Source organism: Triturus cristatus, chromosome 2_1, assembly GCF_964204655.1.
Source record: "Triturus cristatus chromosome 2_1, aTriCri1.1, whole genome shotgun sequence".
Taxonomy (NCBI): Eukaryota; Metazoa; Chordata; class Amphibia; order Caudata; family Salamandridae; genus Triturus; species Triturus cristatus.
In genome coordinates this window covers 841,009,101-841,035,768 of record NC_140581.1, presented here as the reverse complement: position 1 = coordinate 841,035,768, position 26,668 = coordinate 841,009,101, and the positions used below count along the sequence as shown (strand labels likewise).

The 26,668-nt window shown below is 47.0% G+C and overlaps 1 protein-coding gene across 1 annotated transcript in view; it reads right to left on the bottom strand.

The window, feature by feature from the left end:
- The window catches only part of TUT7 (terminal uridylyl transferase 7), a 1,376,479-nt gene that overhangs the window by 1,002,384 nt on the left and 347,427 nt on the right, over nucleotides 1–26,668 (bottom strand). Inside the window, exon 8 of the mRNA XM_085632922.1 lies at nucleotides 18,525–18,651. Within this exon, the coding sequence (XP_085489048.1) occupies nucleotides 18,525–18,651 (127 nt within the window). The remainder of the gene's footprint in view (nucleotides 1–18,524; nucleotides 18,652–26,668) is intronic.

The following is a 26,668-nucleotide window of genomic DNA, read 5'->3' as shown; positions in this document are numbered from 1 at the left end:
GGAGGGCAACACAAAATGGCGGAAAGACACAAAATGGTGGCTAAATATGAACGGGATCGGAAAACTGAATTACCTCACACCTCTGAGTGAAGACGCCATTCGTGATCCATCTTGCACCTGCAGCTGAGTTCGTCCGCCCTGGCGTTCAGAGAACCTGCCAGGTGTTGAACCACCAGGGATATGCCCCGATGTTCCAGCCATGTCCAGAGGCAGAGGGCCTCTTGACATAGGGTTTACGACCCCATCCCGCTCTGTTTGTTGCAGTACCACATGGCAGTGGTGTTGTCCATGAACACCTGCACTACTCTTCCCCAGACAGAGGGAAGGAATGCCTTCAGTGCAAGACGAATCGCCGGAGCTCCAGAAGGTTGATGTGGAGCCCGGTCTCCGCCAGAGACCAGAGGCCTCTGATCTCCGCCTCTCCCATGTAGCCGCCCCATCCCAGAAGGGATGCTCCGTCACCACAGTGTGGTCTGGTTGGGGAAGTGAGAGGTATCTGCCATTGACCCAATCCTAGTTCATGAGCCACCACTGCAGTTGTCGAGCAGTGCCCTCCGAGATGTGGACGCAATCGGACAGATTCCCCTGATGCTGCACCCACTGGAACTTCAGGTCCCACTGCAGAGCCCGCATATGCCACCTAGCATGACCGACCAGCAGGATGCAGGAGGCAATGAGGCCCAGAAGCCTCAGAGTCATTCTGACAGAAACCTGGGATAGAGGCTCAAAGATAGGCATCATAGCCTTAATACCCCGAACTCGCTGTTCGGGAGGATAGACCCGAAACTGCATTGTGTCCAGGACCGCTCCGATGAAGAGGAGCTTCTGAGAGTGAATCAGGTGTGACTTCGGGACACTGATGGAGAACCCCAGTGAATGCAGGAGGTTGGCCGTAGTCTGGAGGTGGGAAACGACTGCCTGGGACGAGCCCGCCTTCAACAGCCAGTCGTCGAGATAGGGGAAGACTGAAACCCCTGATCTGCGCAGATGAGCTGCGACCACCACCATCACTTTCATGAACACCGAGGGACGCTGGTACTGCCAAAGGGGAGCACTGTAAATTGAAAATGCTTGGGCCTACCGTGAACCGTAGGTAACGCCGGTGGGCCGGAAGGACGGAGATGTGAAAATAAGCGTCCTGCAAGTCCAACGCTACCATCCAGTCTTCCGGGTTGAGGGAAGACAAGACCTGAGCATTTTGAACTTCTCCTTCCGGAGGAAGCGGTTGACGTCCCTGAGATCCAAGATAGGACGCAGGCCCTTGTCCTTCTTGGGGACCAGAAAGTAGTGGGAGTAACAACCATGACCTACTTCTGGGACAGGAACGTACTCGATAGCTCCCTTGGTCAAGAGAGCCGTAACTTCCTGCTGGAGAAGGGCCAGATGATCCTCCGACATGTGGTAATATCTTGGTGGCATGGCTGGAGGGGTAGTCTCAAAAGGGGCGGGAGTAGCCCCTTCGGACTATCTGCAAAACGTACATGTCCAACGTGATGGTGCACCTGTGGGGGAGGTGATGGCGAATCCTGCCGCCCACTGGCGTTTGATGAGCCTGCAAGGTCGGACTAGGAGAGTTTGGAGGCTGCTGCAGAGGGGGGGGGGGGGGGGGTTTGGTACTGTCCCGCACCCTGGCCCCCGGAACCACGACGGTTGTTCCCACGTCCCCAGCCGCGCAAAGGTTGGGTAACTAGCTGCGGCCTGTGGCTCTGGGCGGGAAGTAGCGGGGCACCCCTTGCGTAGCCATGAAAGGGGCGAAAAGCAGACTGCGCAGGGCGGGTGGAGAGGCCCAAGGACTTGGCTGTAGCCTGTGAGTACTTGAAACGCTCTAGAGAGGCGTCTGCTTTGTCGCCAAAAAAGTGACGGCCATCAAAGGGTATGTCCATCAAGGTGTTCTGAACATGCTCTGAAAAACCTTAAAAAATGAGAACCCCGGCACTCCAATCATTTATCCGTACAATTTTGTATTCGAATCTCTAACGCAAGGAAACACAATGATGGGGAGAGATACCTCCTATTACAGGAATCATCTAAGAGAGCAATGATTGATCATTCATTGAAATGATTTATTTGCTGATGAATATCAAAAAAAGAACAGTCATTGGCACTACATTGTGGTTGAAAAGGGACCCCAGGAGTAAAGAGGGGCACAGAAACCCCTCTCGGCATCGGCTGACGCCGGCCCGGCTCCGGATATACATCGGGATGGAGGCCGGGGTCGACACCAGCTGGGGGGCCGAACGGCATCGAACACGGTAGTGATGCCAGAGGAAGCGGCGACAGTGGAGGCGTAATAAGGTCAACCAGCGCCAATCAGGATCCAGGCCTGGATCCAAGGGGGGCCTGTGGCGCCAGAACCGTCGTCGGAGAAGGCTTAGGCCCCCCAATCGAGTCCGCGGGGCCTGAAGGTGCGCCGGCGGTGTCGGTCTGCCCAAAGACGGCATGCATCGCCTCGTAGAAAGTACGAAGCTGGGCGGGAGTCACTCCGGGTCCCGGAAAGGGAGGGCAACGAGGAGTCGACTCGTCGGGCTCTGCTCGTAGAGCCGCGGGAGGGGCAGCACCCGAGTCCCTCGTCGGATCTGCCGACCGAGGAGAAGTCGAAGAGCGACAATTCTTCTTCGACTTCTTCTTATGCTTCGACTTACCCGACCCCGAGTGCGAAGACTTTAAAGACTTGGCCGAATGGTGGTGGCTCCGCGACCGGTCCCTCTACCTCCCCCACGACGGGGACCTCAAACAGCACAGAGCAGACTGCCGGTGCTCAAGCAGCTTTCCGGACCGCTCCCGCAAAGCCTTCGGTGCCATCGACCGGCAGTCGGAGCACGACTTGGGGTCGTGGTCGCGCTCCAGGCAAAAAAGATACACGTGCTGCGGATCCATCATCGGCATCATCGAAGTCAAAGACTTGAAAAATAAGTCAACAAAAGTCGGTCAAAAAGTCGGTCAAAAAGTGACTGGAGATACCGCTCTTCCCGGATCTGCGCTGGCTAGTGCGGAAAAAGAAAGAACTGATGTCAGTGTGCAAGGGCGGCATCTAAGTAGCTACCACAACGTCATCCCGGCAACCACGACGCCAACGATGGACACGGAGCCGACTGACGGAACCTTCCGTCATGCAGAGGTACTGCTGACAAAAAAACTTTCCGGATCCAGTCTGACGCCTGGGGGTAGTTCTAAGGTAAGGAATCTATAACTAACGTGTTTCTTTCAGATAAGAAATTCAGTTCTGTACCAGGGCTTGTAGACCAATACTTTACTCTGCTAATACAGTTTTATTTCCATTCTTTATACTTGTTTCTTTAGTTCTTTTTACTCAGCCTTATGTGTTTAACCTATGTCTTCAGGTCACAGCATTTCAATGTCAATACTCTATTTTATTTGCACCAGTAAGTATCATATTTTGCTGTGATGTGCTAAAGGAAAATGCTACTTACCAGTATGCATCTGTTCTTGGCATGTAGAGCTGTAGAGTTGTATACTTTAGCATAGATCACCATTTGGTGTTGGGCTTGGATGTTTGCAGTTTGTTTTTGTCGAAGAAGTCTTTGTAGTCACGGGATAGGTGACTCCTCCTTATGGTGATAGTGCGCATGGGCATCGACTCCATCTTCAGATTGTTTTTCACCATAAAGGGTGATGATGGAGTTAGGAAGAGAATAGAAAAGGATGTCCATGTGATGTATCCAAGTAAGATAATACTGCAACAGATAAAGGTACCCGGGGAGGTGGGTGGGCGTATACAACTCTACAGCTCTACATGCCAAGAACAGATGCATACTGGTAAGTAGCATTTTCTGTTCAAGGCATATGAGCTGTAGATTGTATACTTTAGCATAGACTATAAAGCAGTTTTCTCCCTAGCGGTGGCAACCTGTATCCGTTGCAGTAGTTTGGAAAAGTGTGCTTAATACAGCCTGGCTCACAGTAGCTTGTTGCTTTGCTTGCACATCTACACAATAGTGTTTAGTGAAAGTATTTGGTGTAGACCAAGTTGCTGCTTTGCAGATGTCATCTAGGCGAATGTTCCCCAAGAATGCCATCGAAGCCCCTACTTTGCATGTGGAATGAGCTCTAGGGGGAATAGTTAATGTGCATTTAGCTTTGAGATAGCATATTTGGATGCATTTAACAATCCACCTTGCAATTCCTGTTTATGAAATGGGATTGCCTTTGTGAGGTGGGGAGAAAGCGACAAAAAGTTGTTTTGTTTTTCTAAAACTTTTAGTTCTTTCGATGTAGTAGAGTATGGCTCTTAACGTCTAACGTGTGGAGAGTGCGTTCTGCTACTGAGTCTGGATGAGGGAAAAATACTAGAAGTTCAACCGACTGATTAAGGTGAAAGGCAGATACCACTTTAGGTAGAAATTTTGGATTAGGCCTAAGAAACCACTTTACTATGGTGTATTTGTAGAAATGGTTCTTGTATGGTTAATGCCTGTAGTTCACTAACTCTTCCAAGTGACGTGATGGCTACGAGGAAAGCTACTTTCGAAGTAAGGAACTGTAACTCGCATTTGTGCAGAGGTTCAAATGGGGGACCCCTGAGTCTGGAGAGGACTATGATGAGATTCCATATCGGAGAAGGTGGAACTCTAGGTGGAATTATTCTTTTAAGTCCTTCCATAAACGCTTTGATAGCGGGTACACGAAACAACGACAAATGTGGTCTGTTTTGGAGGTAAGCAGCAATTGCAGCAAGATGTAACCGTTTGGATGTATATGCTAGGTTACATTGTTGTAGATGTAAAAGATAACAGATAATATTTTGGATGGAAGCATCTAGCGGATCGATTTTGTTATTTGTACAATAAATGGCAAATCGCTTCCACTTTGCTGCATAGCATGCTCTAGCAGTAGGACGTCTAGCCTGCTTAATGATATTCATGCAGTATGGTGGGAGATTAAGGTAGCCAAGCTGTAGGACTTCAGGAGCCAGATCGCAAGATTGAGTGGATTGGGATCTGGGTGTCTTATCTCTCCATGGTTCTGAGTGAGGAATTTGGGGGAGATGGGGAGCTTTTGATGAGACACTACTGAAAGTTCCAACAGAGTTGTGAACCATGGTTGGCGTGCCCCTATAGGATCAACTAGGATCATTGTGAGTGAGTGTTGTTTGAGCTTTCAAACCAGTAACAGAATGAGCGGGAGAGGCGGAAAAGCATATGCAATTCTGCCTGACCAATTCATCCATAGTGCATTGCCTTTGGACAATGGGTGTGGATATCTGGAGGCGAAGCTTGGGTATTTTGCGTTTTGGTGTGTGGCGAACTGATCTATGTCTGGATGACCCCACATGTGAAAGAATGGAAGAACTACTTGTGGATGAAGTTCCCATTCGTGGATCTGCTGTGTTTTTTTTTTTTAATTTCAAATCTTTTTTATTGAGAAAGAAATCAAAGACATACAATAAAAGACAATAATGACAATAAATGACAATAAATGACAATAGATGACATATGTAATCCAGAGCCCCTAAGAACTGACGAATCGAGCTGGCGAGTCGCTAGGGGAGTCGCCCATCCACAATCAAAGATGGATTCATAGCCCTGAATACATAGCAATAAGATCCGTACATAGGACTCTCATCAAGACTACAATTCTGACCTTGCATCTGAATATCATGAGCAACCCTATAATGAAACTTGTAATGAAACTGAAATGGGAAATACTGAAACTGGGGCTAAATGAATTAAATGAATGAGATGAGATGAATTAAATGAATTAACTGAATTAAGTGAAATACATAAGTGAAATAAATGAAATAAATAATTAATTAAATAACGAAAGAAACAAAATGAACTTACTTAAATGAGATTGGTTCAGACCAAGCCATGTCACGAATTCCAAATCGATTCCAATACTCCGCTTGTATTATGATAAGTGAATGTTGCCTGAATGTGCCTATGCCTTATATCATATGTTTCCTTCGGCATCCGCCACTTCCTGTACTCTATGGTCTAGTGGACATAACTCTTCCCTTCCCCTCAGGGCGGGTCAAATGAGAACGATGAACTGTCCAGGGATTTCCAGAGCCTTCTATTGGGAGCGCGCCACGGGGAAGAGTGTAGCGCTGGATTATCAGCCCTTCTTAGGAACGAGAGCCATTCCTGCCAAACCCTGAATGAGACCTCAGAGGCGCTCTTCCATTTACATAGTACCACTTTGCATGCTAGAGTAAGCATAATGTCTAGCAACTGACGGTCATTGCCATTAGGCAGCTTGTGATCCAGCACCCCCAACAGAACATATACAAATTCCCTCTTGGATTTGATCTTAAAAGTATGGTCTATGCAGTCGAACACTTTCCCCCAAAACAGACCTAGTGCAGAGCACCCAAAAAGCATACGAGCCAAGTCACCCACCGCCGAATTACAGTTCCAACATAGGGGGCTATCCCTCAGATGCAGCCGATGGAGTTTTTCCGGCGTCCAATATGTCCTGTTAAGGAGCATATATTTGGTTTGGGCCAGGATTGGGGAGATCTTATTCGTCAGGGCAGCAGCATGTATCAAGTCCCAGTCAAATACCAACCCAGTAGAATTAGGCTCAGATTCCCACCTGGATTCATTCTTCTTGTATGTCTTCCTTGGGGCGGGAAGGAGTAATTTATAGATTTTAGAGACAAAGTGACCCGACCTCATGAATCGTGGAACCTGGGTCAGAAGCCAAGGGTCACTAGAGTTGAGAGAGCGATTAGACAAAACGACCTTGAGTTTCAAAAAGTCATAAAAATCCATTGGTAACAGGTTGTGTCTAGCCTGAAGCGAGGAGAACGGTAGTGGTTGTCCATCCTCAAATAAGTCCTTAACCAGATTAATGCCTTTCCTAGACCAATCTCTCCACTGCAGAGGTCCCCCTTCCATTTTAAACAACGGATTATGCCATAACGATCCCATAGTAGACTTCCTCCATACCAAACCCGCTTTATGAGTCTGATCTAGTCTCAGAAGCGCTCTTCTCGTATTCAATAATATGTACTTGGAATGGGGCAGATGGGACAGATCCATTGAAAGAAATGCTGTTAGGGGGGCATCACCAGCCAGAGACTTCTCAATCTCAATCCATAGCGGGGTGTATTCCGCATCTTCACACAACCACTGCGCCCCCTGTTTACACAGAAAGGCCGTCTGGTAATTCCTAAAGCTAGGCAGACCCAGGCCGCCTTTCCCTTTTGATAGCTGTAGCTTCTTCATAGATATCCTGGGTTTCTTCCCCTGCCACAGGAACCCCCCAAACAGCCCATCCACCTTTGTCAAGAAGGCTTCCGAGAACGTCATTGGTAACATGCACGCCAGATAATTTACCAGTGGTGTCACCATCATCTTTAGGGTTTCTACCCTACCCCACCATGACAGGAATTTTGGAGACCATCCCTCCAATAATTTAGATATTTTCTTCAGAATCAAGGTTTCGTTCACCCCCAACGTTGTGACTAGATCCTTCTCAAATTCCAATCCCAAGTATTTAAAGCATCCTGGCTGCCACGTCAATCCTGAGTCCCCCATGATCTCTTTATTACCAAAATTATTCAACAGTTTCACCTCTGTTTTATCTTTATTCAGCTTGTACCCTGACACCCTGGAGAAATCGTCAATGGTAGAAAGAAGAGCCGGTATAGCTTCTTCCGCCCTTTCTGAGACTATTAAAACATCATCCGCATATGCAGTCAACTTTATTGTACATTCTTCAAATGGGATACCGGCAATACCATCGTTATTTCTCAATCGATAGAGAAAGGGTTCAATGGCCAATAGAAACAGTGAGGGCGAGAGAGGACAACCCTGTCTGGTGCCTTGGTGCAGATTAAACGAGGAGGAGAATGATCCGCCAGCCCTAACTCTCGCCGAGGGACAGGAGTATAAAGACATCACCATCTTTGTAAAAGTTTGACCCAGGTTGAACTTATTTAGAACTGCCTTCAAATAGTTCCAATCTACCCTATCGAACGCCTTCTCTGCATCAAGCGTGATTGCAACCGTGGGTGTGAGTAACAGTCTTGCCCTTTCAAGTACATGCGCCAATATTCTGGTATTATCGCTCGACAGTCTATGCTTTAAAAACCCCGCCTGTGAGGCGTGTATCAATTTGGGCAGGACCTTTTGAAGCCGATTGGCCAAAATCATGGCTAGAAGTTTACAGTCGAGATTAATGAGGGAGATAGGCCTATAATTCTTTGGTAGCGCCGGGTCTTTCCCTTCTTTCGGCAGTACCGCAATGATGGCTTCCGACAACGTTCCCCTCACCTCCCCCACAGTACTGATTTCTTGGAATAGATGTAAGAGTGGTTGTGATAGAAGTGGGGAAAAACTCTTGTAAAATCTAGCGGTGAATCCGTCCGGACCGGGTGCCTTACCGCATTTTAGCGCTTTGATGACTGTCTCTACTTCCTGAAGAGTGATGGGGCCGTTAAGGCCATCACGATCTACAGTGGACAGGGATGGGAGTTTGCAATCATCCAAGTAACCGTCTATTTTGGAATCAACTACCTCCTCATTCTTGGCATAAAGTTGCTCATAAAATTGCTTGAATACTTCTGCTATCTCTACCGGGTCAGAGTGAGCTGTTCCCCCCTGGTCTTTGATGGAAATTATCGTATTCTTTTGAACTTTAAACTTGAGGTATGCTGCGAGGCTTTTCCCTGCCTTGTTTGACGCACAGAGTTTGAATTGCTTCCTCTTAGTCAACCAAGTCCCTGCTCTCTCACTGACTATTTTATTGTATTCATACTTTTTATTAGCTAGTTTATTCATTGTGTCCTCTTTCCTATACGACAGGTACTTCTTTTCCAATGCTGCAATTTCTCTTTCCAAGCCCTCCAGAGCTTTATTATGTTCCTTATTGATAACAGATTTTATTTTAATAACTACCCCTCTTATTGTACTCTTTAGCGCCTCCCACCGAATCAGATCCGAAGTGTCCCCCCTACCATTGTGTTCTAGGTAGTCACCAATCGCGGACTCTATCTCCACCCTATATTGTTCTTTATCGAGGACCTCCTCATTAAACCTCCAGATGGATTGTCTGGCAGAAGATTTAACATTGGAAATGGACAAGGAGATACATGAGTGATCGGATAAGACCCTTGGCTCTATAGATGTTTCTTCCATTCTGGGAATGCCATTCTTTGTTATAAATAGATAATCTATCCTGGAGAATGAGTCATGCGGTTGAGAGTAAAAGGTATAATCCCTCCCAGCAGGATTCTGGAGCCTCCATGTATCTACCAGCTGGAATCGAGTGCATAAATTAGTGAAGGCCTTATGAGATTTATTGCTACGGAAGGAGCATCTGGAGTCCCTGTCCAACACCGGGTCAAATGGGAGATTAAAGTCCCCTGCCATAATGTGAATGGCTGAATCCGGGATAGTCTCTAGTTGTTTAGCCAGATCAGACCAGAAGGATAGATCACAGGTATTAGGGGCGTAAACATTTGTCACATAAAATTCAGTTTCGTCCTTAGACAACTTGGTCGTAACCCACCGCCCTTTTGAGTCCGAGTCAACGGAGAGCAAATCTACGTTAGATTTTTTCGCGATCAGTGTCAGGACCCCATTTTTCTTCCCTATCGCCTCCGACCCTGCGACCTCAACAAAGAATTTATTCCTAAGGGTATGAAATTGTGAGGCCTCAAGCTTAGTTTCCTGCAACATCACAATGTCACCCTTTTGCCTACGTAAATATTCTAGAATCTTTTGGCGCTTGACTGGCTGATTCAGGCCCTTGACATTGAAAGAGAGCATTTTCAAGTTATTCATTCTCGTCACGCCTATAGGAGTATCAATAGCAGGTAATGACATAACTAATCATAGCCAACATGGTGGATTGAAAACAACCTGTACACTCCACAAGGGCAACAACAAGTGAACAATACTAGGTCAGGAGTGTATAGCGACTGGACATAAGCACTATCAGGATCGTGACAGCCACCCCAACGTGGATGTTGGCAGTATGAAGAGTCTGAATCTGGAGTACATTGGAAAATGACATAAGCATAGGTAGAATCGCAGCAATGTAATCGACATAGGCATTGGCAATAAAATGGACCTGGTACGCGCTGGAACATGACATAGGCAGTAACATAAACAATAACATAAATACAAATTAACACTAAAAACAAATACACATCCCCCCCACTCTCCCTCTCCCATCCTCCCACCTCCCCCTCACCCTCCCGAACACCCTCTCCCACCCCTCCACCCCGAGTTAAACTAGTAGGCATGGTGACACGGAAAGACTAGTGTTCCTCCCATGGTCACAAATCGCAGTCGTGCAGGCAATTCGGAAATTGACCCAACCTCAAAACAACTCAAAACAACTCAAACCTGAGCGTATATTAGGCAACTGAGCCTATCCAGGCAACACAGAACCTGAATTATCAGTAGACATCAACAGTAATAATCTGAAATCGTAATAATCTGAAATACCCACCCACACCGACCTTAACCCATACACACACAAGGCACCTTCGGGCAGAACAGTGAGCAAACAATAGATAGATAGATATAGCGGATCATGGCTAGTAACCAACACTCGAACAGAGCACAAGTCGCCCAAGAGCACAGAAGAGAAGATTCTCCTCCCCCTCTATTCCATGGATATAACCCATCATTGCAGCAGAGCAACAGTATAACAAAACATCAGATCAGCATTGCATAGCCCCAAAAGACCAGCGGAGTGATAATCTGCTATGGAGTCAGAGAGTTCTACTTAGATGATGAAGTGGAAGCCGCCGTTGACGTGTCCATATGTAGCTCATCACCTCCCTCCATACATTGCCTGAGTTTCACCGGGTCCGTGAAAACCTGCGGAGATCCTTTAATAAAGACGCGGAACTTTGCTGGACCCACAAAACCAAACTGGTGACCCAGCGACTTCAGTTGTGGACGCAAAGCAAGAAAAGCCTTCCTAGTGTCAACAGTCTCCTTACTGTAGTCCTGTGATATAAACACTTTACTAGATTTCCAGAGCACATGGTTATTTTTGCGCACAAATGATACTATCTGTTCCACATGTTGGTATCGCAATGGTTTGCAAACAATTGGTCGCGGACCTCTCTGGCCCGGCAAGACCCTGCCCGGAACTCTATGAGCTCTATCAAATTCCAGTGGGTGATGAAAGCTAAGATTAGTGGCCTGCGAGAACCATGTTTCTAGAAATGAGACACAGGACCCGTACGTTTCTTCTGACCCCTCCGGAATCCCAAAAATGCGTAGGTTCACCCTCCGATTTCTGTCTTCCAATTCCGACAGCTTCCGTGACATCTGCTCCGTGGAAATATGTAGTTGTTTCAACGAGCTACACGTTTTGGATTCCATATCCTCGAGGCGGCTGATTCTCGTTTCCGACTCCGTCAATCTGGCATTAGTGTCCCTGATGTCTTTGCGAATTGCTACGATTTCTTCTTTTGTAGATTTCGCAATCTCTCTCACCTCTTCTAATCTATTTAATATTATGTCCATCGTGTCCGTCACATCCTTTTTACCCTTGACCGGTGAGATCGGATTGGGTGGCTCTGCCTTGAGTCTTTTTAAATTCTTGGTTTCTTTGTTCGTTTCTTTGTCCCCCATCTTGGGAACGCACGTAGAGGCAGTCAAGCAGAATTACAAATCCCAAAGACACCCCGGCAAGGGTTCCTCAATGTTGTCTCTTCTCCAGAAAACAGCGTGGGTGGGAATCAAAATCTTAGAGCATCTCTCCGCATATAACAGCATACAACAGCATACAACAGCATGCCTTGTGGCCAGCCAACGTATTGATGGAGCGGCAACCCGCAGCAAATCCAAGTCCGACACACTTTTGTCTAGCTGACTTCTTCTTCCATGCGTTACTCAGGCATTAGCTACACAGTCGGTGCATATGTAATCAGGAAGCCCCAGCATCCTCAGGACTCACAGCCTTCATTAGAACTTATCATTTTCATCGTGCTCCTTAAATCGGCATTCATCTTCCACTCATCTACCATCTTCACGGTCAGTTTCATTGCCTCCGTTAAGCTCCTTAAGCTTCATTATGCTCATTTGTGCCCATTCACGCTACACATGCGTGGCTGACTTGCACTTCTTACACTTCTTATGCACTCATATGCGCCAAGCGCAGCCTTACTTCCTCCATCGAGTTTGCCGTACGTCAGCCATCCAGTTTGCATCCAGTTTGCATCCAAATTGTATCTGTGACCTCGTCCGTACACAATACTCCTTTCAGCTTCAGGAATTCGCTGGGACTCCGGGGAACCCTGCCGTCTTCGCCGCCGCCATTTTATGATCGTCCTTGTCTCAGTCCATCAGTGAATCACGGCTGACCCAGGCGGTGAAAGCCACAGCTCCAGAGGCGCTCCCCGATCGTATGCATGCGCACTAACAACGATCTAACAGCGCTCTCCCACTGACCTTCCTCATTCGAACGTCGAGTCGCTCACCGAGACCGGGACTCCAGGGATTCCCATCGCCGCCATCTTGCGCATCCGCGATATCTCTCCTGTCGGGGAACGTCACCTCATTCCATCCTTGAAGTACCCTCTCAGTCGTGTTATATCCTGTATACCTTACGACCTTCCACGTCAGACCTTCCCGTGTTGTGGCGATATCTGCAGCGCTAACACCCGTTCGTTGAGCAGCAGGATCTCACGACCTCATGACTCGCTCGGTAGCCGCCTCCAGGGGATTCGGCGATAACTCTCCAACGTGACTGCCCAGGCGTCTCAAACTTGGACCAGAGTCGGGTCTCACATTCCGATCACCATATCAATCGTTATCCGATCGCATGACTCGCTTTTGACTCCGTCAGCTGCTTCGGATTACCCGACCACGGGAGGAGCAGTGCGCTAAGCCGCCATCTTCCCCGGCGTCCAAACCACGCCCCCCGGATCTGCTGTGTTTGACGACTGAGTAGATCCGCGATCCAATTGTGTTCTCCTGGTAGATGTTCTGTGAGGAGGTAAATGTTTTGAGGAATGGCCCATCTCCATATGCTTTGCGCTAGTTGTGAAAGTTGAAGAGTGTGTCCCCCTCTGCTTTTGTATGTAATATATTGCTGTCATGTTGTCTGTACGGATCTGGACCGCTTTGCCCTGCAACAAAAGTTGAAAACACTTTGGTGCTAGAAAGATTGCCAGTAACTGCAGGTGATTTATGTGGAGTTGTTTTTGTTGACGGGTCCATATACCCTGAACGGTTTGGTTTTGGAGATGAGCTCCCCATGTGGTGACCGAGGAATCTGTGGTTAGAACTATTTGTGGAACCGGGTCGAGGAATAGCCGCCCTTTGGATAGGTTTTGTGTGTTCCACCACTGCAGAGAGCAACGTGTGTGGCTGTCCACCAACACCAGATCTGTTAACTGGCCTTGAGCTTGGTTCCACTGATGTGCTAAACATTCTTGTTGGGGACACATTTGAAGTGTTGCATAAGGAACGATGAGGCCATCATCCCCATTAGCTGCATGAACACTCGAGCTGGAAGGGAGTGCTGAGATTGGAATTTTAATATGAGAGCTTGCATGCTGGCAATCCTGAATGGTTTGGGGTATGCAAGGGCTTTTGAGGTATCTATTGTGGCACCTAGATACTGAATAATGTGAGACGGCTGATGGTGTGACTTGGGTAGGTTTATTGTGAATCCCAAGTCGTGGAGCAGCTGGATTGTTCTGTGTGTATTGTGTACACAGTGTGTGTGAGACTTGGCTTTTAGGAGCCAGTCATCGAGATAAGGAAACACGTGAATGTGTTGTCTGCGCAAATGAGCTGCGACTAGTGCGAGACATTTTGTGAAGACTCAGGGTGCTGTAAACACTCCAAATGGGAGGACTTTGAATTGGTAGTGCTGTCCGTCCACTACAAACCGTAGATATTTTCTGTGAGTGGGGTGAATGGGAATATGAAAGTAGGCGTCCTTGAGGTCTAGAGTGGCAAGGAAATCGCCCTGTTGGAGCAGTGGGAGCACCTGTTGGAGAGTGACCATGTGGAAGTGGTCCGACTGTATGTAGAGATTTAACGGTCGGAGGTCTAGTATTGGTCTGAGAGTACCGTCTTTCTTTGGGATTAGAAACTAAAGGAAGTAAATTCCTGTTCCTTGATGAGGTAAGGGAACTGGTTCTATTGTGTGTTTTTGTAATAAGGAGAGAACCTCTTGTTTTAACATTGTCAGATGTTCTATGGACATCAGACGTTGTTTGGGGGGTATGAATGGGGGAGTTGAAGTGAGTTCCAGGCAGTAACCATACTGGATAATTTGTCTTACCCACTTATCTGTGGTGATGGAATTCAAGACAGGTAGGAACTGTGATAGTCTTCCCCCGACTGGAGTGGAATGGTCAGGGGAAGTGGAGGGAAGTCACTGTTTTGTATTAGGAGAGGAGCGGGTGTTATTACCGTGGCCTCTACCCTTGTTGTTGTTGCCTCTCTAACCTCCTCTGAAATAACCTCTGCTAGGAGAGTTTTGAGTAGTGTTTTTGTAGGTGGATGAGTTGTTGTCAATCCCAATAGATTTAGAGGCGCTGCTATAAAAGGAGCTACGAAAAGAACCTCTACTGGTTGTTGCCTGTAGGGCTCCCATGAACTTAGCAGTTTGAGTCCTTTTTCATTTTCTCTAGAGATGTGTCTACAGTGGGTCCAAATAAGTGTTCTTGATCAAAGGGTTGATTAAGAATTGTGGACTGCACATCTTGTTTAAACCCAGATATGCGCAGCCATGCGTGTCTGCGTAGTAGAACGCTTGTGTGAACTGCACGCGACGCTGTGTCGGCTGCATCAAGAGCACACTTTATAGAAGAGTTTGCGATTAATTTTCCCTCTTGTATGAGGTCATTAGCCTTAGCCTTATACTGATCAGGAAGATGTTGTATGAGCTTTTCAAGCTTATCGTAATGGCCAGTAAAGCTTGGGTATTGGCAATGCGCCAGTGAGTTGCTGCTTGTGAGGCAAAGCGTTTGCCAGATGCATCTAATAATTTAGACTCCTTATCTGGAGGTGGGGCATCCCCTGATGTTTGGGAATTTGCATGTTTACGTGCATTTGACACCACCAATAAATCTAGAGGGAGCTGCGCTTTAATATAAGCTGGATCGTTAGGAGCTGCCTTATATTTTTTCTAAATCCTGCGGTTGAGAACTCTAGCCCTAACGGGATCTTTAAAAAGGTCAGGTGCATGTTTGATGATACCCTTTAACATAGGTAGAATGCTTGTTGATTTTTGTTACTGTGCGAAAGTCTCCAGCAAAAAATCTTTTTCCTGTGGGTCTGAATGTAATTCTACCCCATGATATTGTGCAGCTCTGTTTATAAGCTGTGCAAAACATATGTTGTCGTCTGGGGGGGGGGGGGGGGGGGGGGGTCCTAGATGGGTAGGAGTTTGGATCGGGGAGATCTGGGACGTCTGGTCGATTATCATTATTCTCCCAAGGATCAGGTGGTGGGAGAGTAGTGTCATCATCATTATCCTCTTGTGGGTTTTCATCCCCACCCCCACCGTGATCATCATCATCTTGTGGTGTAGGTGATTATGGAAGCATTGGAGAGTGTGCTCGAGAAAGTGGTGTAGTGGGGTTATTTGGAGGAGAGAAAGACCTGGCTGGAGAAGTTCCCATGTCTCTCTTCTTTAAGGGACTCCAAAGGTCTCCTTTTTGATAGAAATGTTTTCATTTTACCAGTTTTAGGGTCAATATGAAGGCTTTTTTGTTGATTTGGTTGAAATGGTTCTCCTAATCCAGTATACTTGTTCGGCACAGATTATTTTGGTTGTTTTTGCCTTGATCGTGAAGCTTTAGGAGGAATCTTAGTGTCCTTTTGCTTTTCGTTTTGCTTTGGAGGAGCTGTGGAGTCCGAGGACTTTTTCGGCTCTGAGGATTTGTGGTCTGGTTTCGGCTCCGAGGGTCTATCCGGATGGTATTTCAGTGCCGAATGTTTGGGTTTCGGTACAGAGGATGGTAGTTCGGTACCGATGTTTGGCTGGCTCGGTCCCGAGCCGCCTGAAGGCTTGTCTTTGGACTTCGGAGCCGAGCCCGAAGGCGGGGCATCAGAAGTTCAGTCACAGTGTCGATCTGACCCAGAAGGCGAAGGTGTTACCGGAGCCTTATGTTTTTGAGAAGAGGTAGGGGTGTCGATGCCGGTACTCCCGGTTCGTTGCCCTGGAGTAACCGTCTGATTTTCGGCCTCTGATTCGTTGGCATCGGAGACGCTGATGTCCTCATTTTCCGGTTCTTGTTCCTCAGGAGCAACGGGACCTGCATGGAAGATGTCGTCCGGCACAGAGGTAGTGGATCGAGACATTACGTGACGTCGAGCTCGGCGATCACGTATTGTTTTCTGTGATCTGAATGAAGGGCAGGGTGAGCAATCTTTGGCCTCGTGTTCTGGAGAGAGGCACAGGTTACAGACCTCGTGGGAATCAGTGTGTGGGAATTTGGCACCACGCAAGGGGCATTTTTTGAATGGAGTTCTTTCCATTAGCTGTAGGGCCTGATGGCGCAGATAGGCACAACGGCCCGCGTCGACGACCGGAACCGAATGTGTTGAGATTTGTGTTGGAACCGCGTCGAGGAGCGCGATTGAAAACAATACCGTCGAGCTGTGAAGGATTGCGTGTTGAAGGGGAATTGAATACGATAACGACCCGGAGCGCAGCTGTTTACATCCGAACCCAATGGCCAAAAAACAATTTGAAGATGGAGTCGATGCCCATGCGCACTATCACCATAAGGAGGAGTCACCTATCTTGTGACTACAAAGACTTCTTCGACAAAAACAAACTGCAAATATCCGTGCCTAACACCAGATGGCGATCTATGCTAAAGTATACAATCTACAGCTCATATGCCTCGAACACAAGGTTGTTATACATGTCCTGAGTACACTTTCTTGGAATAGGAGGCACCTGGTATCTTTCGATTAAAATTATACACAAGTTTGAATTTTTCTTAAATGTAAAGTTTTTATCACAAGCATCTGGATGCCATGTTTAGGCACCGACATGTTGTCTTTTTCTTTTGTAGCATCATATACTTGCAATAAAAAAATAAAAATTAACCATCGCTTCAGCTGACTCAGCCCAACTTCTTAAAAGAAAGTTGTACGCAAGGGGGCACAAGGCAGGTTTCAAATCTAGTTTTCTATGCAACAATGTCAATAATAACCATTTGAGATCATGTGGATCTCAAATTCACCTCAAGAGCATCATCTTAATATTTCTTGTTGCAAAGTGACCGTAAACCAAACCAAGTGCAGCATAAAAAGAGTAAGGTGTAACTCTGCATGTATCTGAAAGATGTTACCAATCATGATCAGATAATGCACAGCTGAGCCATAATATGTGAAATAAAGTGCCCCCTTCTGTACATAAGAAAAAAAATTGCAAGTCACCAAAGAGTTACGTGATCACACTGAGGAACAAGGCTGAATTTATAGGGTTATGGAACTCTGAGGTGACTTGCAATATCCTTAAAATGTATGCAGAGTGTAGTTTATATCTTATAACACATGGTCAAACCATCACACTTCCCCTCAACCTTTTAAATCCTGTGTCTTGATTTTCCATGTTCATTGCACACAAAGAATAACAGTAGAATATGTACTGAGAAATTAAACAGAAAATGCAGCTACTCATTTTGGGAAAAATATATTAGAATCAGTTTTATGTGGATCAGGTTTAAAAACGCAGATACTTGCAGAGATTCTGTCTTTCCTTCAATACCCAATACTGTGGAAAAGAATATACACAGTGACATGAATATCTCCTTTCTGTTCACATTTTCTTTTTACAAAAAGATATCTGAAGATGGAAAAGTTGGTTAAGTCTCGGCTACAATTATGCTCAACGACCTGCTTTTCACCCTGGATTTTAGCTTTGGGAGGAGACATTGTGACGTCAAAAGTAATCTGTAATTATTTATTACAGATGAGCTGTTAGGTCATGTCTTTATTACAAGTGACTAAAGATTTCACAAGTCACCATAAATAAGGAAATCAGAGACTGGCTTTTATACAAGAATTGCAGGCTCTCGTGTATTATATAAAGTCGATATTTTATAGCCCAACCCACCATTCAAAAAAGTAAACAATGTGGTAAGTAATAATGAACTGCTCTTGATTAAAAATTGGACAGAAGCATCTATTGTTACTATATAGGCCAGTGTGTAAATTAAAAAACAAAATTTAAAAGGAACGCTGGCATAAAATGTTATCCAGTCGATTGTGAGTTAACCCCTTGCATGCCCGCCCCTTTCCCCGCCCAGTGCCGCGCCTTCCATTAGCGGGCGGAGTTCATGACGAGCTGGACTCGTCATGGGCACTGAAGGGGTTAAGTAATTGATGTAGTGTGTGGGACCTGCATCAAGAGCAAGAGAAAATGCATGGTATGCGGTTGTTGATAATACGATTCAGGCTAAACATTACACTTTACATATGAAAAGGAACATATTTCCTATACAGATAATTTTCACACACCAAAAAATTCAAGGAGTTCTTCAATCAAAAAATAAATTACTAAAAAGACGACATATGATTCATGAATGTAATAAATTATAAGGAGTGTGCACTCACCTTTCCCCAGTATCTGAAGGCAATCACCAAAGGAATTAGTTTTGGCTCTAATCTTCCTAGGGCGGCTAAATAGTTTGAGGTAAGGCACGCACTGTCATTTCCTGCGCTCACCTTACAGACAAGACCACTAAAAAAATAAAACGTAACATGTGACATTCTGCATGACAACCTATAGCTCAGAATATAATGTTTGCAATTACACTTAAAATAGTGCGTGTGTGTATTACCTAGTGGTGGTCGCCACTAGGTAGTTATAGTTTACTATGGAAAAGTGTTTTTGTGTTGCTAATAACTTTGGCCCCATTTGACGAATCTCTACGAAACTTACTAAAAAGGTGCAACTTTGAGTAGTTTGTGCATGGAATGTTTCAGGGTGATCCAACCAGCAGGAGCTAAGCAAAAAGGGGTTTTCCTAAGAAAAAGTGTCAAAATGAGTCTTGTTGTGCATGGACATTTTTGGGGTGAAGCTGGGGCCAAGAAACAGGAGGGGATTGGGGGGGGGGAATGTTTAAAAAAAATAAAAAGTGTGTTTTCCCATTGCTAATTCCCACAGGAGCTTTGAACACGACTATAGCCCAGACCGCTGAATGGAATTAGACCAAATTTTGCTGGAAGGCAGATTTTGGTTTACAGACCACACTTTCCATTATCAGGTGTAAATCCATTCAGTAACTGTTGAGAAATTAAAAGAAATCTGAATTTATCGGCGCTTGGGGATAATTTCACGATTAATCACGAATGCACACACCAAGATGAATGTCATCATTGGCTGATCGCAACCTGAGCAGAGAGTTGCGGCTGCCATTTTACCTAATCGCAACAGTCCCTCGGGCTGATTTCAAATGGCAAAAAGTGGCAAAATGGGTCGGGTTGTATGTACCCTGACACCACAAGCGGAATATAGGGGTGTTTGAGAAACCCTTTATGAGTAACATATGTCGAACACAAGTTTTGTTTACCCCCACTCGTGATATTAGCAAATTTGTTGCGACCATCAGCACGGTCCCTGTATAACATCATGACAAATTTGTGAATACAAGTCGCAACAATGTTACAAATATCACTGTAAAATAAAAAAAACATGTTTATGCACCCACCCTCAGTCTCACCTAAACACTTATACACCCACTTACAGACCCACTTTGAGACTCACCCACCCACTCAGGCACTCATGTACCGACACAAGCACCTACTGACAAGACCACTCAGACGACCATGCACCCACTCAGAGACTGAAACACCCAATGAGAGACCCACTTAGAGGCTCTCTCACCCACTCACAGACCCATTCAGGCACTAGTGCACTCACTCACTCTCCCAGTGAGAGGATCATGCAGTGATTCAGAGTGATTCAGACACTTGTGCACTCACTCACCAACTCAGAGGCTTATGCACTTATTCACAGATCCACTCAGATACTTATGCACTCACTCACAGAATCATTCAGACACTCACGCAACCACTAACAGTCCCACTCTGGCACTCCTACACCCCTCAGAGACCCATTGACATGCTCATGCACTCAGTCAAAGATCCCACTCTAAGATTCATATACGCTGTCACAGACACATTCAAAGACACACGTTTTTATAGAGTGTTTAGATAGCAATTCACTGAACAAACAAAGGTTACAGGGATGTTAATGTTAGGAAATAGAATTTATAAAAACCTTAGCAATTCACTGAAAAAAACAAAGGTTACAGAGAGGTTATAGTTACGCTCAGATTTATTTCGTACAAAACCACAGAAATTCAACAGTTATAATTACCTGAGCTAACTATAACTTACGCCACCGTAACGCACTACTTATGACCTCACATATTACTCCACTCATGAAATGGTCAGTGACCTCACTGATGACCTCATCCAGTTAGTGTGTTTTCTAAGAGTTTATGAGTGCATATATACTAAGCTACTATAAAAGTTTAATTATTATACTAGGTGTACTACTTATGAGTGATAATACTTTTAACATATATTATGTGAGTGGCTGTGTGGATCTGTGTGTGTGTGGTTGCCTGAGTGGCTGTATGGGAGTGGCTGTGTAAGTGGCTGTATGGGTGAGTGGCTGTGTGAGTGACTGTATGAGTGAGTGGGTGGGTGTCTGAATGGCTGTATGAGTGAGTGGCTGGGTGAGTAAGTGGCTGTATGGGTGAGTGGGTGTTTGGTTAAGTGAGTTGGTGTGAGTGGCCGTATTACAGAGTATGTGTCTGTGTGAATGGCTGTATGGGTGAGCGGATGTGGGAGTGCTTGTATAGATGTGTGAATGGGTGTGTAAGTGCTCGGATGGTTGAGTGAGTGGCTGTGTTGAGAGGCTGTATGGGTGAGTGTGTGAGAGGCTGAACAGGTGAATAAGTGGGTGTGTAGCCGCTGTATGAGTGAGGGTGTGGCTGTATTGGTGAGTGGCTGGTTGTATGAGTAGATGTATGAGTAGGTAAGTAAGTGGGTATGTGAGTGGCTCTATGAATGAGTGAGTGGTTGTGTGAGTACTTGTATGGGTCGGTAAATGGGTATGTGAGTGGGTCTGTAGGTGAGTGTGTGGCAGCATGAGAGGTTGCATGGGTGTGCGAGTGGGTATGTGGATGTCATCATCAGTGATGTCACTGACCATGTATGTATATACAGATGGAGAGAGAAAGAGATAAAGCAAGCAAGTTAAAATCTGTTCAAGTAGTAGAAAAACCTAAAAAAAGAACAAGTTACTTACCTTCAGTAATGCCTTATCTGTTAGAGACTATCCTTAGATTCCTTACCTTAGAAAATTCCCGAGAGGTCAGACTGAAAATGGATTTTTTTTTACGCGAGAAGTACCCCTGTACGCCAGTAGGTGACGCTGTTGAACTGCATGGCACCGGCGGCACCCGAAGTGACGTGTGTGGTGCCTATATAGGCACCACACCAGTGCGCAGTCAGTTACTTTTCCCGACTTTCCATGACAGAAGTGTGGAGCAACGAAGCACACTGACCACTGGAGTGGGTAATTTGGGACCTGAAAGGGGAAAGCCCTGTCCTTAAAAATCAGTTTGCAGAGTGGTATGAAATCTGCGGCTAAATGGAGTCTCTACCAGATAAGGCATTACCAAAGTTAAATAAGTTGTTCATCTGTTAGACTGCTAGCTGCAAATTCCTTACTTTGGAATAGATACAAAGGAATACCTCCCCAGAAATGGGTCTGAGGACCAATTTCACACGAGGAAGTCCTGCATGACCGAAGGTGCAAAATGCCCATCCCTACGTATTAGACTGTCCAGGCAGTAGTGTTTGGTAAACGTGTGCAAGGAAGTCCTCTTTGCTGCCTGGCAGATGCTCAGGACCGGAACCCTGACTGCTAACGCAGTGGTTGCAGCTTTAACTCTGGTGGAATGAGTACACAGCCCTCTCAGGGGGTTCTTCATAGCCAATGCATAGCAGATTTTGATACAAACCACAATCCATCGTGAGATGGTCCTCTTCTGTACGGCCCATCCATTCTTCACTCCGATCTCCCACGAAAAGTTGGTCGTCCACCCAGATATCGTGTGTGCAGTCAAGGTAGAACAACAATGCTCTTTTTGGGTCCAGACGGTGTAGTTCGTCGTCTTCCTTGGAAGGATGAGGCAGAGCGTAAAAAGTAGGTAGAGTGATGGATTGGCCTACATGAAAGGGAATGATCAATTTCGATAAAAATGAAGTTCTTGTACTAAGCACCAGTTTGTCTGGGTAGAGGTTCAGGCAAAGAGGCTTGGATGACAGCACCTGAAGCTCACTGAACCTCTGGGCAGATGTTATAGCCACGAGACAGAAGTCTTGATGGTAAGGAGCCTGAGTGGACAATTGTGTGGGGGTTAGAAGGGAGTGCACATAAGATTAGTGAGGACGAGACTGAAGTCCCACTGGGCCATAATGAAAGGAGAAAATGGAAACAAATGGAAACCTTTAAGAAACCTATTTACAATAGGGGATGGCTGGTCAGGTATCCGCAGAAAAGCTGAGATAGCAGAGATACCCTTTGAGAGTGCCCAAAGCAGAGCCCTGTTGGGCAAGAGAGAGAATGAAAAGGAGAGCCTGGGAGATAGGGGCAGAAAGGGGACCGATCTGTCTTTCTGTACACCATGCCCCACATTTTCCCCAGCGACAGACGTGCACCGTTTGGGTGGAGGGATGCCTGGCTGCCCAGATAACGTCAAAAGACTTCAGGAGGAGGATCGAAAGCTGGCAACTATTGCTGCTCAATCTCCACACAAGAAGGCGGGGCTTAGGCAGGTTCAGGTGAAGAACCCTCGTCTGCTTCTGCCACAGATGATCCTCCTAAAAGGGGCAGACTGATCGGAGTACAGATGGCCATGCTCAACAGCTAGGGATACCAGACTCTCAGTGCCCAGCTTGGAGCCGCAAGGATGACTTGGGCCCGGTAGTTCCTGATTTTCTTGAGAACTCTGGGTAGAAGAGGTATGGGCAGAATGGTGTACAGAAGGCCTGACCTCCACTCGAGAAGAAAAGAATCTCTGAGCAAGAGCATCCTTGGAAACTCCAGTGTCCAGAACTGCTGACACTGCACCTTCTCAGTGTGGCAAACAGATCTAAAAAAGGCCCTCCCCACAGCTGAAAGAGACCTTGACAAAGGGTACACAACCCCACCCGCCCTGTTTGTTGTAGTACCACTTGGCAGTGGTGTTTGTTGTGAACACTTGCACTAGTGTCTCCTTGATGGAGGGGAGAAAGGCTTCCAATGCCAATCGGATTGCTCATAGTTCCAACAGGTGGATGTGGAGTCTGGATTCTGTCAGAGGCCAGATTCGTCTGACCTCCACGTCTCTTAGATGGCTGCCCCATCTTAGGAGTGACGCATCTGTCACTACTGCCAGATATGCTTCAGGAAGGGAGAGGAGTCTGCCGCTGACCCAATCATGATTCATAAGCTACCACTGCAAGTCATTTTCAGTCCTCACCAAGATGTGGACCACATCAGAGAAATTCCCCTGATGCTGTGCCCAATGGAACTTCAGGTCCCACTGCAGAGCCCGCTTATATGCCAGTGGGCATGTGTCACCAGCAGGATGCCATGAGGTCCTGCAGCCTGCCTCAGAATCAGTCTCACTGAAATCCAGGCTAGAGGCTGAAAAATTGGTATTATAGCCTGAATATGCTGGACTGGCCATTCGGGAGTATAAGCCCGAAACTGCACCGTATCCAGACTAGCTCCGATGAAAGGGAGCTTCTGAGAGGGAGTAAGGTGTGACTTTGGTACGTTGACCGCGAAGAACCCCAGCCAATTCAGGAAGTCTGCCGTAGTCTAAAGGTGAGACAAAAGCCTGGGCTGAGCCCACCTTTAAAAGCAAGTAGTTGAGGTAGGGGAAAACTAGCACCACTGAACTCTGCAGAAGAGCTGCTACTACTGCCATCACCTTGGTGAACAACCGAGGGGTTCTGGTGAGGCCAACTGGAAGTACGCCAGATTGAAAGTGCGCATGGCCCTCTAAAAACCCCAGGTATGAAAGTATGAATCCTGAAAGTCCAACGCTACCATCCAGCCTCCAGCGTTGAGGGAAGATTGGGCCTGAGCAAGTGTGCAAGCGACCAGGATCTAGATTGCAGCGGCATCATAGGTCAAGCCACCAGAAGCTTGAGGGATTGCGCTCTAAGATCTTCGGGTGCATGGCGTGTCAATCGTAGAAGGCCTTCAGGTCATGGTCGGGTTTGAGGCACCAAAGCCAAACAAGGTGAGGTCTTGTCACTGACATCAAGCGGTGACAGGCGCTGCAGGGCTTCTTTGATGACATTCCTACCACATCAGGAGGAAAACAACCTCAACAAAACATTGAAAAAAGGTGGTCAAAAACAGACTAATGGGTAGCTCACCCCAGATCTGTGTTGACTGGCGCAGAAAGAAGAGCGGACGTCAGCGCGCTGGCCACATGTCACTTCCGGCAGGGACAACACCGACAAAGGGTACTGCTCCCAAAAAATGTCCAGATCCAGTCTGATGCCTGGGTATAACTAAGGTAAGGAATCTATTGCTAGAAGTCTTTATCAGATACCTAAAAATCCCAGAACTTCACCACTTTTAGAATGCTAGACAAACCATAATGTGTTACCCCATATGCTAGGCGCATTAGAATGAGCATAACCACAATTCATTTGGAGAGAAGCTGGTAGCATGCTTTAACAAAAGCCCACAGCTGAAGGTAATTTGTGTGCACAACCGAGTATGGAAGACATTTGAAAGAAAAAAATATTATGGGTAGGAGCGGAGTTTGATCTACAATATATGTACTTTGATTGAACTGGGAAATGCATGATAATCATCTGTTTTCAAAACCTCACAATGCGTGCTGCTCCAAAAGAATGAAAACAGAGTTAGAGACACCATTTCAATTGTCTAAAAAACAAGAGACTGCAACGGTTACTTGATCAAATACTTTCAAGTTAAAATCTATGGGGGGGTGGCCAAGATGGCGGATGAGTAGGACCTGCCTGCTTGCCACTCCTGTCCTTCAACCTTACCGCTTCGGACAGCAGAGCCAGGCAGGCGTAGAAATATTGCTTTTCGCCCCCAGGTCAGATCCTGCTCCAGCCTGAGCCTGAAGGGTGCGAGAATCCAGTGAACGGGACCTGCTGGGAGCATCGGCGCGCTTTTCAAGGGGGAGCGGCTGGCAGAGACCTAGCCGCTCAGCATTGAAGGCCCTGAAGCTGGGAGACTGTGCCCTCCTGCCGCCAGCGGAGTTAACGCTGAACCAGCGCATACAGAGGGAGCTAGAGCTGGTGGACCTGCAAAGCGTGTGGAGGTGACCTCCCCCAGTCCTTGGAGCGGAGAGGCCAGTTAGGAGTTGACGGTGCTGCGGGAAGGACACGGGGTCTTGTTTCCGGGCGGCGGCCCGGCCCTCCTTCCCCCCATCAGATAGTAGCAGCTGCTGGCCTCAGGGCTGAGGCAGACAGCTAAGGAGCCACCCCCACTCGCTGGGTGCCTCCGGTCGACTCAAGCCCTGATGCGGAGGAGCTGGTGATAGCAACGCATTGGGGCAGTGGGGGCCCAACAATGAAGCTTGGAGCCCGGACCCTGGGAGTTCATCGGCATCGGTCCTTCTGGTGAGTTTGGAAGTGCAGCGGTGCGGACGCAGCCGGAACTGTGCAGCGGGCTCAGAAACCGCCGCAACAGAGCATGGCAGTACATGGGAGCCAACAGTCTGTAGAGGTAGAAGAACCTGAGAATTTGGCCAAGCGCACTGCCCCAGGCTTCCCTCCTCCCCACCTAGAGCTGCTGACTTGGACCTCGTGGTGAGAGGGAGGCCCATGTGAGTGGACCTGGGGCCTCATAGGAGTGATCAGGAGAGCCTGAGGTGAGACAGCTATCACACTGCTCTAGGAAGGGTTACCTATATAGACCTATAGAAAAGCAGGCCACCTGTGTCCCCACGACGCCACATAGCTGCCGGCTTTGGACCATGTGCTCAGGACCTAGTTGCGGGGAAAGAGGTCCGGCCTTTCATCATGGCAACTAGCAAAACAAAAAAGAGGGATCTGTCAAAGACTTCCTCCGCACGATATGGGCGACACTGAGGGCCCAGTCACCAGAGGCTTTCTCGAAACCCTTTTCGCTTTGCTCAAAGGGGGTGTTTCAAGCAATGAAGAAGTAAATTACCCTGAAGCTTCGTGAATTGCGCAAGGACATTGACTCAGTTGGAGACAGAGTCGACACGCTGGAAGCTCAGGCCTCCACAAGGGATGATGAAGTTGACCAACTCCAGCAGGAGGTCCTCTGCCTTCAAGATCAGCAACTGGACCTCCAAAGTCAAGCAGAGGACCTCAAGAACCGCTCTCGGCGGAACAATACAAGGATCCGAGCAGTTCCACAGGGCGTTGAAGGGCAAGACATAGAGGCCTTTGTGCAAGACCTCTTCTGCCACATAACTGGGAGCCCCTACGGCGCAAAATCTCAAGTTGGACGACTTTATCCTGGCCTTCGACAATGAGCTGGACCAATCTTGTCAGAGTATGGGGCAGACTAGGGCCCTTTCAGGGAGTGGGAGGCACCTCTTGACTGAAGAAGGGTTCACTGATGTGTGGCGACTACATCACCCAACTTCTAGAGAATACACATTTTACTCGCACTCCCACAAAACTTACACCCGCATACATTATATTTTGATGTCGGATACCTTGACACA